At 33.2% G+C, this 16,098-nt stretch overlaps 1 protein-coding gene and 1 long non-coding RNA gene across 10 annotated transcripts in view; both read right to left on the minus strand.

The window, feature by feature from the left end:
• Positions 1-16,098, minus strand: part of ASPH (aspartate beta-hydroxylase) — a 135,021-nt gene that overhangs the window by 87,865 nt on the left and 31,058 nt on the right. For 6 of the 8 annotated variants that reach the window (XM_068395685.1, XM_068395684.1, XM_068395683.1 and 3 more), the window contains 3 exons: positions 2,473-2,562; positions 850-924; positions 215-376 (listed from right to left, as the gene is read on the minus strand). In XM_068395685.1, coding sequence (XP_068251786.1) covers positions 215-376; positions 850-924; positions 2,473-2,562 — 327 coding nt within the window. The remainder of the gene's footprint in view (positions 1-214; positions 377-849; positions 925-2,472; positions 2,563-16,098) is intronic. The other 2 variants (XM_068395689.1, XM_068395688.1) reach the window with 1 other exon arrangement.
• On the minus strand, positions 7,258-14,887 carry LOC137660719 (uncharacterized). Of its 2 annotated transcripts, XR_011047771.1 has the most exons (4): positions 13,231-14,887; positions 10,481-10,601; positions 9,787-9,831; positions 7,258-7,387 (listed from the first exon to the last, which is right to left on the minus strand). It is a non-coding gene; the product is annotated as an uncharacterized lncRNA (long non-coding RNA). The 2 variants fall into 2 exon arrangements; XR_011047770.1 differs by lacking the exon at positions 13,231-14,887 and having other exon boundaries at positions 10,481-13,224.

The following is a 16,098-nucleotide window of genomic DNA, read 5'->3' on the forward strand; positions in this document are numbered from 1 at the left end:
TAGTTACCTGGATTCCAAAACACATGGCACTAAAATATCCCATTTTGATTTTAAAAATATTTATTTGCTAAATAATACTTGCTGTAGCTGACATTTACTAGGTCTCTATTGCAAGTAGAAATTAGGAGTCAAGTTTTTAATGAGACATATTTCCATTTGTCTGTTCTTATTTTTGGCAAAATTTAATTCTAAATATATTTAGCCATCTGGATACCTTTCTGAACCGGGTCTGGTGTCTCATGCGCTTCTGGCATTTCATTCTCTAATTCTCTGAGCAAGTCACCTGTTGTAGGAGCTTCGAAAGTTTCTCCATGTATTTCTTCCTTCACTTGCCATTGGTCATTTATACGTTCATCTACATCTTCATGTCTCTCTCCTAATCAGTAATACAGATTGTTAGAGAATACATTGTCTTTGGTAAATTCTATTACCAGCAAATATTCAGCCTTCAGCATGCCTTTCATGTTTTTCAACTAGTCCCCAAAGGGGATGGGGAGTGGGACAGTTGACTTGTCTGCACCTTCCAGCAGTATAAACCCAAAGTATCTGCACTGACTTGCCAGTGCCTTTGCCCACAGTAAAAGCCATCTGTTTACCCATTCTTGTACTCTACACAGTATTTTGAGGAAGTTTTTATCAACTGACTGATTTAAGCTACTGCTGCCAAACACCTTTGGGTAAGAGGCCACAGTTTTAGGATTCAGTGACTGAACTTTCTGAATTTTCTTGAAATTACCCAATTAGAATGTTTTGCATTTTAACTGCATACCAAAACCAGACTCTGAGATCTGTCTAGGCCATGGCAGTATTTATAAATTCTTCAGTGATTTCTAAATGTTAATGCATTACCAGGCTGGGAATGAAGAGCTTCACGAAGAACAGACTGAATTTCCTCTTCCAATTCTACGTCAGCATTCTTGTGCTCTAAAAGGATTATAAATTGCAGTGAAGGTAAGTGCAAAAGGCAAAGTCTAAACATTAGCTCAAGGCTTGCAGCTTTTAGTAGCCTCCATAAAGTTCTTATGCCATTCCATAAAATTCCACAGCGATTGACTTCATGAACCTCTGCAATTCACACAATTACAAGAACAATTTGGTTTTGCTTCCTCTCCAATATGGAAAGTATTGGATTAAACACATCAGATTCATTCTGAAGATGAATTGGAAGAATTTATCTACACTGCATTTTCTGCACGTATATTTTTCTCAGTGACAGGAACACTAATGACTTCAGATAACTATTCAAACCAAGAATTTTCTTCTAAGTAATTATTTTACTAACACTTTCATCTATTACTTTCCTACAATTTAGGCAGCAGCACTAGCATGTCATATTTGACAACAAAACGCCACTTGCAGAAGTAGGGTTTTGTTGGCTTTATAAACAGGGAAAATAGATATTACCATTACAATATCAAGGTCTTCTCCTGGCAATTCATAGCAGGATAAATCACAAACTGATCCCAAGGACAAGCGGTTGTCATCTAACACACCAGCCCAGGACATAACATGAATTTGTATGAAGTGTTGCCTTCATATAAATGTCCTGAAACTAATACTGAGAAACCCAACTGCACAAAACCAAATCATAGCTGCATTTTTCAAATAAAGATTCAAAACGGTACCAGCTGGGGGCAGGGCGGGGTGGAAACTACCTCTTAACTTGGTATCTTTTTTAAATGATAACTTAAGAAAACTAATGCAAGTCTTATAAAAAAAATTCTATATTCCATTTTATTGACCATATACTCCACATTTGTGGGTTATTGTGTTAGGTTCACATAAACATCAAGTAGGATAAGCCTCTTCACAAGGAACAGGAAAAATATGTACTCTCTAAATAACACTAAAATGCAAATCACATATCTGAAATCTGACATATAAAAATATTTTTTCTCGAATTCCTCTTAAACCTAATAAATTTTATTAGTACTATGGGGCTTTTAAAATGTCTAAATTATTTTTTTCAACTGTAGAAGTTGTATTTATTGTATTTCTGATATACTATTGGTGTTTGTGGAAAAGTGAATATTTGATCAATCTTATTAAGTTGGTTGTTGGGGGTTTTTATTTGTGGTTTTTGTTTGGTTTTGTTTTTTTGTTTTTTAAGGTGGAGAATCTGCTGTTATTCTGACTGAGTATACTGTTGCATGCGTATCAAAACCACAATTGTACATCAGCAGAAAGCTATTCTGATGTGATATGGTTCCAATGGTAACCATGAGAGCTGACAAGAGTGCCTTCTATACATTTAAATTATAAACTTTTCATGGTCAGTGATTTATATAAAGTTATCAACAGTGATTCCTATTAAATAAACTGTAGTGGATAAGCAACACTTAAAATCAATGAAAGATTTATTTTTGTACCCAAAGAAATAGCACAATGAAACTGCATGCTAAGGAAACAGAATTATAATTCATATGAAGCATCATGTCTTTTGTTTCACCTATGGTTTACAAAAGGCCTTACCTGATTCAACATGTGACTTCTCAGCAGGCTGGATGGTCTCCTCAGATTCTGGTGATGTTGGCTGTGCTGGGACAGATCTTTCTTTAAGGCCTGCATTTTTCAGTTATAAAGTTAACTTTATGATCTTTTTGATCTGATTCAATTATACACTAAGAAAGCTGTTTCAATTAAATTAATTGACATTAAACTCTCCAAAATGTACTCAATCACAATTACAGGGCTGTCCTGATATACAGTGACATATACAAAGACTAAAATCTATTCAGATAGTAAACAAATGTTTCGAAGACAAACATACAATGAGGGGAAATAAGAGACAGAAATTTAAGCACTCGCCTTTATTTCAAAGTGACTGAACAAATGACTATGCTATTCTCAACATCTATTCTGTATCCAGAAGAAAAATAGGCAGCAGGTTTTTCTCACTGTTTTTTCCTTTGGGCAAAAAGTGCTTCATATGATCAATTTCACAGGTTTTATGAAGAAATATTTCAAACTTTATAACATGCTGCTCAGAATGAGAAGAGACATTCTAAATTCATATGTTAAATCTTAGAAGATCTGATGAAGAGAACTGTAGTTTCTTCAAGATAAGGTAATCTCTATTTCCAGTTTCTTTTCACAACTAAATTACTACAGAAAAAGTATCACTGATGGAATTTCACCACTAAGATGCTTACTATCTATATCACAGAGTCTTTCTGGATCAAAACACAATGAAAAGAGAGCAACCAATAACAGCAGTGATCAACACCACGGTAAGAGATAAAAATAATTCATAGCCTTGAAAGATTATGCCACTTCTTAAGACACGACATCTGTAAGAAAGAACATATTGGTATTAGCCTAATCCTCCTCTCAACTATCCTTTACAAAGGATTCAACCAAGACTTAAACAAGAGAGGTTCAGACTAGGTATAAGAAAAAATTCCACACATGTACCTACACATACACCTCGCCATGAGGACAGTCAAATCAGTGGAAAAGGCTGCATAGAGAGGTTGTGCATTCCCATCCTTGGAGGTTTTAAAGACCACACTGGATAACAGCCAGTGTAACCTGGTCATACCTCTGAGACTATGCTGTTTTGAGCAGGATGTTAGAATAAGGATCTCCTGAAGTCCCTTTCAAATGAAATTCTACAATCCTACATCATTTTTCCTAGGTTCATATTTAAGTTCCAATGTCAATTAAGATAAAACTACCTTCTTAAATAAAGATACACACTGCCCAAAAGAGTTTTTCAAGAGCTGTATGCACAGAAATCAATAGAAAAATAGTATCTAAGAAAGCAGAGGCTACACTATAATGAACGCTCCTACACTGCTAACAATCTTGTAAAAGTAACTTTAAGTGGAACAATATATTATATTTCAAGTCAATGAAGTTTAAAAAAATTAATTACTCCAGGTTTCTACTGGAGTCAAAAACATCTCAATACAAATAGGACTAGTATGCCTCAAAACAACTTTGTGTAAACTAGAGACATTTTATTATTTTATGCATCATGAAAAAAAACATATTTATTCCATTACACTATGTATGAAATAGGAACAGGAATAACAGAATTAATTCTACCTTTTTATATTATTTAAATTACATGAAGATAAGTAGTTAGGCTGTATCTAAAAGTACTGTAACTAAGAGCTCACTACTATGGAGTCAAGATTAGAAGCTAGAAGAAAAAAAGCCAAATTTACACTTCATTTTTTGCCAGTTTTCTTCTGTGTCATCAAAAAAACCCTGAAATATTAAGAAATATTATTAAGACTTACATTCATCTTTTGCTGCAGTAATATTAATGGCTACAAGAGTAAGAAGTTACTTCCTTCTGCAATCATCTTTAACTACATATGGAGATAAAACCAGTTACTTATATTAGCCACTGTCTCACACTATAGAATCTGGAAGCATAAGAACAGCCATCCTGCTTTCACAAACACAGTTCACTTCCCTTACATATACACCTCTTTAAATAAGTCCTCATATCCTCCAATAACCCACATCTCCAATTCCAGACAAGCACTTGCTCTGCTTCACGAACAATAAATAGATTCAAAGTATTTCAAAAGAGAGTCACTATTTCACAGCCAACAAGCACTTTGGGTGTGCAAAAGGAAAGAAGGGAGCAGCAAGAGTATAACTTTGTTTTGCTTGCGCATTTCTCAACTTTGCTTTCAAGCTTTTTATACACATCTATCACGTGTATATCATTTACCACTGATTCCTATTCAATCCTGTCGAATATGTAATATGTTAAGTCATTTACTTTTTGCAAGATACTATTTTCTCTTATCTTTTTATTAAAATAAAGTTTTACTCAGTTTTTACTTGTGTGGCGCATTTTTTGAGCTGATGTGGTAACTTGCCATGTTAAGTTGAATGATGATAATATTCCATAGAGATACACAACAGCACAACACATCTCTGGGGCAAAAATCTCATTTTATTGTGTGGCAATCTGTATAGCCTGGAGGACTGCTGAAATAAAACATTATTTGGGGAAAAAAAAAAAACACCACACCAAACTTTTTCAGAACCAGATAAACTTTGGGTCATAGATACAATAATATGTTATCAGAAAGGCAACTCATTCCAAATTTCACTCCGAGACAGTTACAACTGCTGTCACATTAGGGGAGAAAAACAAGTGATGTGCACTATACCACTGTGCCACCATTCTTGAGAAGTGTGATTTGAGTGCTTCTCTGTCAAATATGTATCTTAATACTTATCAGAGCAAAGATGAATAAACACATCTATCATCACCGAAACCTAAAAGAGAATGCTCATCATGTAAGTGCATTTATTAGATCTTCATTCTGTCAAGTTTTTTGCTAAGTACTATAATGTTCATAACACAAACATCTTTTCCCTCCTTCTTCATACATATATAAATATTTAGAAAATAGCTCCGTATATCATCTCTGTTAATTATCATAGCTAGAAGCTTAAGCTACTGTACTATTTTCTACAGCTTTCATTTGAACTATTTTTCATAACTTTCCTCTAAAAAACAAAAATCCGATTATATCTTACCCTATTATCACATCTTATACCTCTAGGGCTAAAAGCATCTTACAGAGACACGTATGTGCTGTATCAGAAGTCTGAGATAAGTGTATCACCAGATGTTATACACAAAATTTAAACAAAACCACAAACAGAATCAACCTTCAGGACTTCAGTCTTACACCACCACCCACATGTATATACTCATGCTCAATTTCACTCCTTAGTTTTGTTTTCTGTAAAATGATACTGCAGTATAACAATAATAAATCTTCAACTTTTACTACAAATTTTGTTCTGAATCTCGTGTAATTTTATTGTGCAATTAATATTTCAATATACTATGCAATATTATTTGTCTAGTAAAATTAGAATATATTCCTTCCCCATATAAACTTAAAAGCAAGTATAGATTCAATAACCTGATATATCTCTGCAGAAATGTTTGTAACTTTGCTTATTCTAATGAGACTGTTGGATAAACAATTATTCGGTGCTAAGAATACAGAAGCTGTAAGGGCAAACTAACACAGGAGCTTGCTTTCAGAAGTATCATGTACTTACAAAGTGGTGTTTCAAGAAAATAACAGTTGCAAAAATACATAAGCTTTTCTCTAATCAAGTTCAATCAGAATACAGTAGTAGGGGCATATCACTTCTTAAAAAGTGACTGGAATCCAACAATACCCATCAGTGGTGAAATAGGTGGCCTAATTTTCAGAATTCATTACCAGAAGCTGGGAAAACAGAAAAATCAGGACACAGTTAACTGAAAAGTCACAATGAATCAAGTTTCAGACCTAAAGATAGCTAAAAATTAAGTAAATAAATAAGGAAGGAAGGAAGAAGAAAAGTAGAACATATTGTCACGGGATCAATAAAAGTGTTGCAACATTTTGGTTGAGTATACACTGTAGTCCCATAAATAAACACAACACTAAAGTTGTTTTGAGTGTTTGTGTATAAAATAGTTTTCTCAGTCTACTTCAGGGCAAAAAGTTTAGCAGGGAATAATTTACATTTATTCACTAAGCTCCTATGACAATACATTCCATTAATGCTCCTCTTGGTTGTTTTTGGGAAACAGAAATATTTTCTTGTGAGTTTCCACTATATGTGTCCAGATAATGCTCTTAATACTGCTTTTAAACTTGCATTTGATATACAACATTACACTTTCACCCCCACATTGAGAAAACAGCATTTTAATACAAGGAAACAAAGTAAGAAAAAAAACCCCACAATACCAGATTTAGAGTATGCTTGAAGTAATTGGCATTAATTTGACATTTCTGTTTTCAATACACATTGTTAGCCAGGCATATTAACATATGTACATATTTGAGTTTCACAGCACACATTTTGCTTTGTGCTTACAATGCCAGTACACGCTTAACAGTTTTCAAAAAATGATTATATATAGCTTTTGTTCATGCTTATTTCCAGAAAACATTATCTTCTTATTGCCATATTTACCACATTTATATAAATATGCTGAATTTCTCGTTCTTGAGGCCTGTTCCTCATTAGCAGAACCAGAACTCTGTTTATTTCTTTTCTTTCTTGTCTTCCTTGGATGGGTTTTTAACTATCTTTTTTGTTTCTTTGTCTTTTCCCACCTGAATAGTACCATCCTTTTCACTGGCTGATTTTTTTGTAGTCTCCTTGGATTTTACATTTTTGTCTAGGCCTTTTTCCTTTTCCTTTTCCTTTCCTTTGTCTTTTTTAGCTTTGTCAGAATCTTTCTTTACTTTATTCATATCAACAGCTTTCTTGTCCTTTCGATCAGTAGCATCTTTTCCTTTCCTGGCTTTCTTTTTTTCTTCCTCATCTTTGATTTCCTCCTTCTTGGATTCCTGCTTCTCCCTTAATTTCTTGAGCGGTTCTTTAATAGCTTCTTTTACTTTTTAGTTTTTCATTTAAAAAAGAGGAAATGTTCAATAAGAGAACCATTCGTAGATCGGAAAATATATTATGAACTAGTATCTAAAAGCTTTGACTGAATTCTTACTTAATGTTTGTTAGATGTCAATTTAAACTTGTACAATTAACTACTTAAGCTTTAAGCAATTTAAACAAATTAGTTTTGATTTTTAGCAATATCCCACACCATGCAGCCAGCCAATAACCTTAGCTTACTGCAATTGCATCTGAATAAAGCATTAATCTAGTGGAAACCATGCCTCTGTTATCTTACTGTTAACTAACTTCTGCAGAATGCTAAAAACTGTTTTGTCTGTGAGCAGGAAAATCACAGTAAATTTTCAATCTTTCACAACGGTATGACAATTGTAGGATCTAGAAACATCAAGAGCACCACCAGAAGACACTTTTTTCACAATTTTCTCAACTTTCTAAAACTACAAATGAAAGTGTTATAACAACACAAATGTATACTACAACATTTTACTGATGTTGTTACCTCAGATTAAGCCAAGACTTAAAAATGTATCTGAAGTATTTTACAAAAATAAGAAATAAGTACACAACAATTAAGAAGAAACATCAATGTCCTGATGAATTAAATAAACTCCAAAATGTTAACTTGGTTTGACCATATCCAATGAAATCAAAGTAACAATTGTAAATTAATTCTTACATCTTTGCTTTTCCATATGTAGTGTTATTAGTAATACTTTTTTGTTTGGTTTACTTTTGGAGTTGTATCTTGGTGCTTATTTTCCCTATTGCAATTCACATTTGGCTGTGACACAGTACCTAGATAATATATCAGAAGAACAGTCAGAACAGCATCCTTGAAATTTAAATGTTCAATATTTACTTACACTTCGCCCACAGTTTCAAATAAATTTGTCAGTACCAGCAGCATTCTCCAGAATAAGGAATTTTTAACTCAATAAAATTTAGAAATTTTTCGATTAAACTGCTGTATCCAATATTTCTATTTAATTTTAAAATTAATACTCCCACATTATTAAAAAATCAATAAAGATTTTATACATAAAATACAATAGCTCTATATTTATTCAGACTTTTGAGAGGAATTGCAGTCTGTTGAAGTAAAAAGCAGACAAATGACAACATTTGTCCTGTAACATTTGCCTCTAACTGCTGTGTAACATTTCTGTGGACTGAACGATTCAATCACACAGCTCAGTCTAAAAGGAATAACATCACGTTTCCTTCCAACTTTTTTTTGGCTTAAAGCATTTGAAATATATCGTACCATTTCTTCATTCTCATATCAAACATTGAAAAATAATCCAAAACACAGGAATGAATTGTTAAAAGACATTTATTACATTATTGGAAACACACAATTTGCAACCAAGTCATACCAAGCATAATGTGGAACAAATGCTAAAAATTTCAACTTGCATGCAAGATGCTAGGAAAAGTCACATCTGTACAAGCATGAGAGCTTCCCTCAGCAAATGCACTTTTTTCCTAGTGAGACTTTGTATTACAAACAGTGTGCATTTTTCACATACTGCTAGAAAAAACACAGTAAAGTCTAAGTGTCTTTAATGCAATAAAGAGACCGTGTTCTTTACATAGCACCATGCTGTGTGGAGATAACTGAGCACATCTAAAAGTTAAGCACCTGAAGTACACCTGGTGTACTTTAGTGTTTTGCTGAGGCTAATTAGCTTTTTTAGTCTCTCTGTTGCACTGAACACATTAGACCCTTATGTCCTGTTCATACACCAATGTAATTATAAATAAATATATGGCAAAAACCAGTTGCAAGCTATCCTACTTTAAGCTTTTGGAAAATTTATAAGTATCATCACTGCATCAATCCTGCAAATAATATTAAAGGGGAAGTTACTGAACTTTACCTAAATTTCTCCTCCCATAAGAAAGAAATAGATGAAACTATTTAAGTACAGACTTAATCAGAAATAAAGGTGCTCAAGTCCAATTACAATATAGTAATAGTATCATGAATTATTGAAAGATAACTAAAGGAGGATTTCACACAGAGCAAAATCTGCATATACCTCAGAACTTTTTTTTTAAACATGCAGAATATGAAGTTATTATAAACTACTTTTAATCCAAACAAGACAACTGTTGTAAAAAAAATCTGCACAAACAACATATAACCACTAGTTAGGAAAGCACTCACCTTGCCATTAAATTACCATCAGTAGCAAAAAAAAAAAATACTGAAAAACAGGGAAACTAATGGTTTTCTGCACCATTAGACAACACTTAGCCAACATTGCTAGTATTAGTAAACATTATTATAACCTTCAATCTGTATTTGCTATGCGCATGCATTTCAGACATCATTATCTGCATAAAGTTCCACAAGAAAAAGAACATTAAAAATACCTTTGACTTTAGTTTTTTTCTTGGCTACCCCTCCTGGCTCCTCACCTGATTTGTTGCAAAATGGAAAAAGGTTATGAACATATCTGTGATGTTCAACAAACATGACATAACATTTTCCAATCTGTCATGATACGTAAAAAGTTGTCTTTACAAAGCACACTGCAATGCTATGGAGAGATACCAAATGTTATCTCATTAAGAATAAAGCATCTTCACTAGCAAGACCACCACAAGTACTGAGATGGAAGACTAATTAATCCAAGAAAAGTACCAAATTACCAGATGCACACTACTTGAGATGCTGCTTAACTTCTTAAAGCTAGCTCAGTTCTCTCCAGACAGTGTGATGCCACGTAATTATGACCAATATCCCAGCTGATTTCTCTGCTAGGTATTGCGCCAGTTCTCCCTCAAATCCCCTAACTTATGTTTCTACACAATTTTATAAAAACTTAATAAACATACTAACTCAAGAGATCTTCAAGCACATATGTACTGTAAATTGCATAAATTGAGTATTTTCTTACAATGAATTACAATCTATGTTTCTTTATCCAATAGAAAATATGTGTTTTGGCAAAGGTATTGCACATTTTCCAAAAAGCAGTTGCCATTTCATTTCAGTTAAAATACCTACAGCTTTACTTAAGACTATTTAAGATTGTTAAGACTTTTATTAAAAAAAAAAACAAACCTTACTCTCCCCAAAGACAGGTGCTGCCCTCTTTCCCCACTGTAGCAAACAGAAACTGAGGTCATTCAGCATCTTGATTGTGCTTTATACCTAGTTCCACAAGAGGCATGAAGGCAAAACCCTTCGCCAAAACACAAATAATTAATAACATCATCTTTCTAATATCATAAAAAGAGTTTAGATTATCACCATCATGCTGCTGTGGATTAAGATCTAAATCCCATAAACACAACTACCTTAACCACAAAAATCATGTGCATTGCAACTCAAAAACCTACTGGAAAGTTAAGAAAAGTTATGGTAAATATATTTTAAAAACTCATACATAATCTTATTAAACTAGAAGAGATATTCCCATGTCTCAACATTAGGCTTCTCATTCAGACATACAAAGAACCTATGTTGGACATCTGAACTTTGAGTTTAGGTTTCCAGAAAATAACTAATAACTACCCACACTGTGTCAATATACCTCAACTTGTATTCTTAAAAAAACAAAACAAACAAAACCCCCATATTCTACACTAAAAAAATTTCATAAGTTTAAAGAATGTAGCCCTTAAAATCATTGTAATCAACTTGCATCTAATTTCTATCTTACATGTTTTCAAAGTATCAAGCATTGACATTATGGCCAAAATTTCTTAAAAATGTGTTAGCCAGGTAAAAATACAATTTTTAGATTAATTTCCTTACAAACTCCCATCTGGGATATGAAAGCCTTTTTAAGCTTTTTCCCTCACAGATTATCATCATTGCTGAAGTCCGGAGTTCTAATTTGACTAAATTCATTATTTAATCTTATTACTTATAAGCAGTGTGTGGAAGAATAAGTAAAAAATTTTCTCATATAAAAGGATGAATAGACTTCAACTTTGTTATGCTACAGCATCAATGAAAATATAAAATAAAATGTAATCAGCATATTTAAATTTCCAGCTCCTCCTCTCTTTTCATAGTAAAATTAAATGTTACTGGATATTTTAAGATACACTCTTAAAAGCATGGCTTGACAGGGAAAATAGAATATTTTGCAAAGACCTGTATACACAAAAATTATCATACGGATATTTGAACTTATTTTTAAATAAAAGCATATGCACTACATTGAAAGATTACAAAATACCTTATTCACTGATTATTGATATTTCACTTGTTAAATATTCAGGCAAGCAGTAATTTGTTTCAATCTACTTTTACACAATGAATAGTGTTAAGATTTTCAGCAAATTATCAATGCATGACATAATTCCATAAATCATGTATAGTTTAACATATTATGAATAGACCCATTTACAGGAAAAGTATGTAGAATAATATATTTCAGAATCTTAATATTATGTAATAACCACAAGACAGAAATCCTGCTGCATCGTGATTTCCATCTGGACTGGGTCCCCACAATGGCTACAGCACAGGAAAGTCTCATTTGTGAACCCCAAATAGGCTGAAGCAAGATATGGGTGCAAAACACTTTGCTTTTCCAAGATAGCAATGTCCTGGGGCATGTGATAAAATCTGGCATCTAAGTAAAATCATTGGCAAAGACCTAGGCTCTTACAGTCTCAGGGCACACAAACCAATGTCCAGAATTTTGACTCATGTAACTGAACTTGTGGACCCTTATACTAAGTTCCAATTCAAGTGTCTTCCCACTTTTTTTGATCTAGTTTTTAAGCTCCTTCTTTTTTCCCATTCAGTCCTACATTATAAATGACCAGTGGTGGCAGTACGAAAAGAAATATAGACTTTATAACCACATGTGTGGCTATAATGGAATGTCAGAAATGGCTTCTATTGGAGTCAGTGAATTAAAAATTAGACTTCAAAGTTAATATAATTGGATAGGTTTCGAATACTTTCCAAACAACTGCTTTAAACAGTCATACTAAAAACTAAATATTCATGTCAAAGTTGTTATTTTTACGTAATGCTTAATGATTGATAACTTAATATCTTAACTGATTCTTTGAAACTTAGTATATTACAAAGCATTCTAATTCTGCAACAAAATCCAGTCATTTCCTCTATTTTTCCTCACAAAAAATCTTCAAGAACAACTTCCACAAAAAGAACCCCCAAGTGAGAGAACAGCTTCAGAATTTCAGCATCAAAAGAAAAATATGAATACTATTTTTATCCAGAAAGATAAGCATTGCAAACCAAAAATAATAGATAACACAAAGCACTCAGTCTTTTTGAGCAGTTTCACAGATGTTGACAGATAATATATTATTAAATATGAGAATGTTAAGAAACCCGACATTTATTCTTGCATATGCAAATCTTATATTATTCATTTAATAATAACGAAAACTTTAATAGCCTTGCTATACAAAAAGCTTTGCCACATGAAAAAATTCCTATAAATCAATTTCACAACATCTACCTGCATAAACCCTTTTATCCTGCAGTATCATGCAACAAATGTAGCTAATTAAGGTGGCTTATCCACTTACATGTGAAAAAGCAAGAGGTTACTTTGCATGTACCATAGAAAGCATACGGTCAAGGTTAGCACTAAGCAGCTGACATACAGAACATGTTACCCTTCTGCAATTTGTGCAAAGCCTGGGTAACAGAACAGAAAGTGTCAAGCTTTAACCATTAGGGCTTGCATTCAGACTCTTGCCTTAATCCATGAGGTCCCATCAAAAACCTCCTTCACCATACAGCAAGTTAGCAAAAGATGTTAAAATTGCAGAACTAAAAAAGGAAATACAAATCTGTAAGCCAAAACCGTCATTAACCTTTTTTCTCTCCTTTTTGTTTTCCTTCTCCAGAAGAACTGCAAATCAGAAAAAGCTATGATCATTTGTGTATGCACCTGCACATAACTATTACTATTATTCTGCATTTATAATATGCTACATTGGATATACAAGGTCTTCTGCTAAGCAAAACAGCTTACTGACAGAAAGCTAGCACCCACTTACCTTAAACTGAACTCATTACCTGTATGCAGAGCATCAGGCATACCAAAGCCTGTAACCCTTACAAATCCAAGAGAGCTTTTTTTAATTGATACAATTAGCATTAAAAAAAAATTAAAATACTCTCAATACATTCTTAGTAAGTTGCTTTAATATCTCTTGCTTATTTAACTGCCTAATTTTAGAAGAAAAATACAAATCAGAGACCTGAGGCAGAAAGCATTTTCTTTTCTGAAGTCACAGATGCGTATGTTGAATCTTGCATGAGAAGATGAGGCCTTTATTAGCCTCATCTTGAGGAAACCATCCTAACTGACCATAAGAAAGACAGTATTTAATGTATTTCACACTGCTGTGCCATCATTATGATAGCTGCTTAACTGATGGCAACTGAATAGGGAAAATAGTATGCATCTGTCCAAAATGACCGAACTGTACGCAACAGCTTTCCCCATCTCTCAAATACTAATCAAATCATGCTTACAATATAGGTGGTTTCTTCCTCCCATCTGACTATGAAATGAAATGAAAATCCTAATGCTTCAATTGCATTTTTCTTCTACCCCACCATCTAACTGTAACCTATATGAATAACTGCCATAAAAATTCATTTTCTTCTAAGTTCAGTCATTTGAGACTAACTAATAATGCAAAATTACCATAAAAACCTACATTCAGGTGGTAAGCCTTATTCACTGACCTTGAAACAAATTTCAAGAGTGAAAGATTGAACACGCTCTCAAAAAAGGTGATTTTTTGAGGGGGGAAAAACCCCCCAAACTACTGGCAAAATATTGTTGCAGTAAGAATTTCAACAGATACACAAACAATTTTCTGTTTATTCCTTTCAATTCTAAGGTATTCTATATATTATAAGCATTGTGTTTCCCCCCCCCATATAAAACACTGTCTTACTTTCAAAATAAATATTTGTTGAAGGTGGTCACAGAAATCTGGGGTTCAAACCTTCCATAAGTTCTCAGCCATTTCAGATATATGGGTATTAAGGTTTTTTCCCTACAATTTCTTTACATTAGTATCACAACAAAGCAAGCAAGAGCTTATGCTACAAAGGTTAATACAGTATTTTGTTTGAAGGTTGTAAACTTCTGCTGAAGACTAGCAGTTAAAACATCAAACATTTACCAGCACGAGAAAATAATAAAGCAAAACATCCCACATATTTCTAAAAATGCTGCCAAAACTGTAAGACTACAACTTTAGTCAGAGACATTTACTCCTAGAGCTCTGCAAAATTTAATATAAATGACCTGTAAGGAATACGAAGGTAGCTAATAAAGCTCTATGTCCAATTCAACGTAAAATCACTAATTTTTCATTCTTTACTAGCTACAAAACCTGGTAAGTTCCTATCACTTAAACAATATATTTTCCTCACTAAAAGCATTGTTTGCTACTAATTTGTTCCTATTTTAAATTCTCAAACCAAAAACTGTAGGTAGAAAGCAGCAGCTTTGCCTTCTAAAATAATTATTCTAAACTAATATCAGAAGGCAAAGCTGCTACGGCTTTCTACCTACAGTTTAAAACCACTTTAAGAGTTTACTGGACTTCTTTTAAAACATTAATATACTGCCTGTATTTTATACAACCGATGGTCACCACAAATCAAACTAAAAATGTAGGTTTCAATTTCCTCAACTACTTTCAAACACCTTGTGTTGACTTAGAAGCAAGAGTTGAGATACAGTTCAGTTTTCCTTGCTTATTTGCACATCATACTCAGCTTAATCTTTTTGCTGTTAAAATGCTTTTTTCTTTTTTTTTTTTTAAACTGCCATGTTGATATAACTGAAGACTCATCTAAATCTTACTAGCCAAGTCCTGCTTGCAATCACAACAAATAATGCAATATATTAAAATTGAACTCCTCTATCCCAAACTTTAGGAGAGCTTTGACAGCTCTGCTCACCACTGGTGAGGGTTTAATTGTAAACTCAACAGGAATAACACCAGGCAAGAGTGAACACTTCTGAAAAAAACTATATTCCAGAAACTAAACACTCTAGAAAGTTATTTACTGTTAATATTTCCCCTAGGTCTCCCCCTCCCCACCTTTTTCTCCTCCTACAAATTCTTTATTCCTACTATAATTGCTTCTGAGTCAACTTCCACACACTTAATGAAATCAACAAGGAACTTTCATGATATCAAATCAGAACTTTCTCAGCCTGCATTTCATCTCCCTGACCCAGTTAAACTAATTTACTGTTTACTGATGTAACCGTTACCTGTTTCAGGGCCTGCAGCTTTCTCATGGTTCAAGCAATCTATTTATATCTATGAAACTTCATCAGATTATCAGTGTGTATTTTAACTATTTGGTATAAACTTCATGATACAGAATTCTCATAGTAGATGTTTTCCTCCTCTTTTTGGCTATCTAGTTCCATTACTGAAGCATCTACAACAGAATTCAATGTTCCATGACAATTTTTCTAATTCATACTGAGATATTATCCCACAATAATGATGAAACTTATTTCTAATTCAAATATACTTCTAAAATTAAAAGAGAAAAAAAACCTGAAACAAAACAAACCAAGCTGGCTTATTTCCTACTTCTCAGAAACTTTGCAAGTTTCTTCCACTTGCTGAGAAACTTCTCAGTAACATTCCACAGATCTACTAGCATTTATTTTCATAATGTACGGGGTTTTTTTC

The sequence above is a fragment of the Nyctibius grandis genome, chromosome 3 (assembly GCF_013368605.1).
Source record: "Nyctibius grandis isolate bNycGra1 chromosome 3, bNycGra1.pri, whole genome shotgun sequence".
Lineage (NCBI taxonomy): Eukaryota > Metazoa > Chordata > Aves > Nyctibiiformes > Nyctibiidae > Nyctibius > Nyctibius grandis.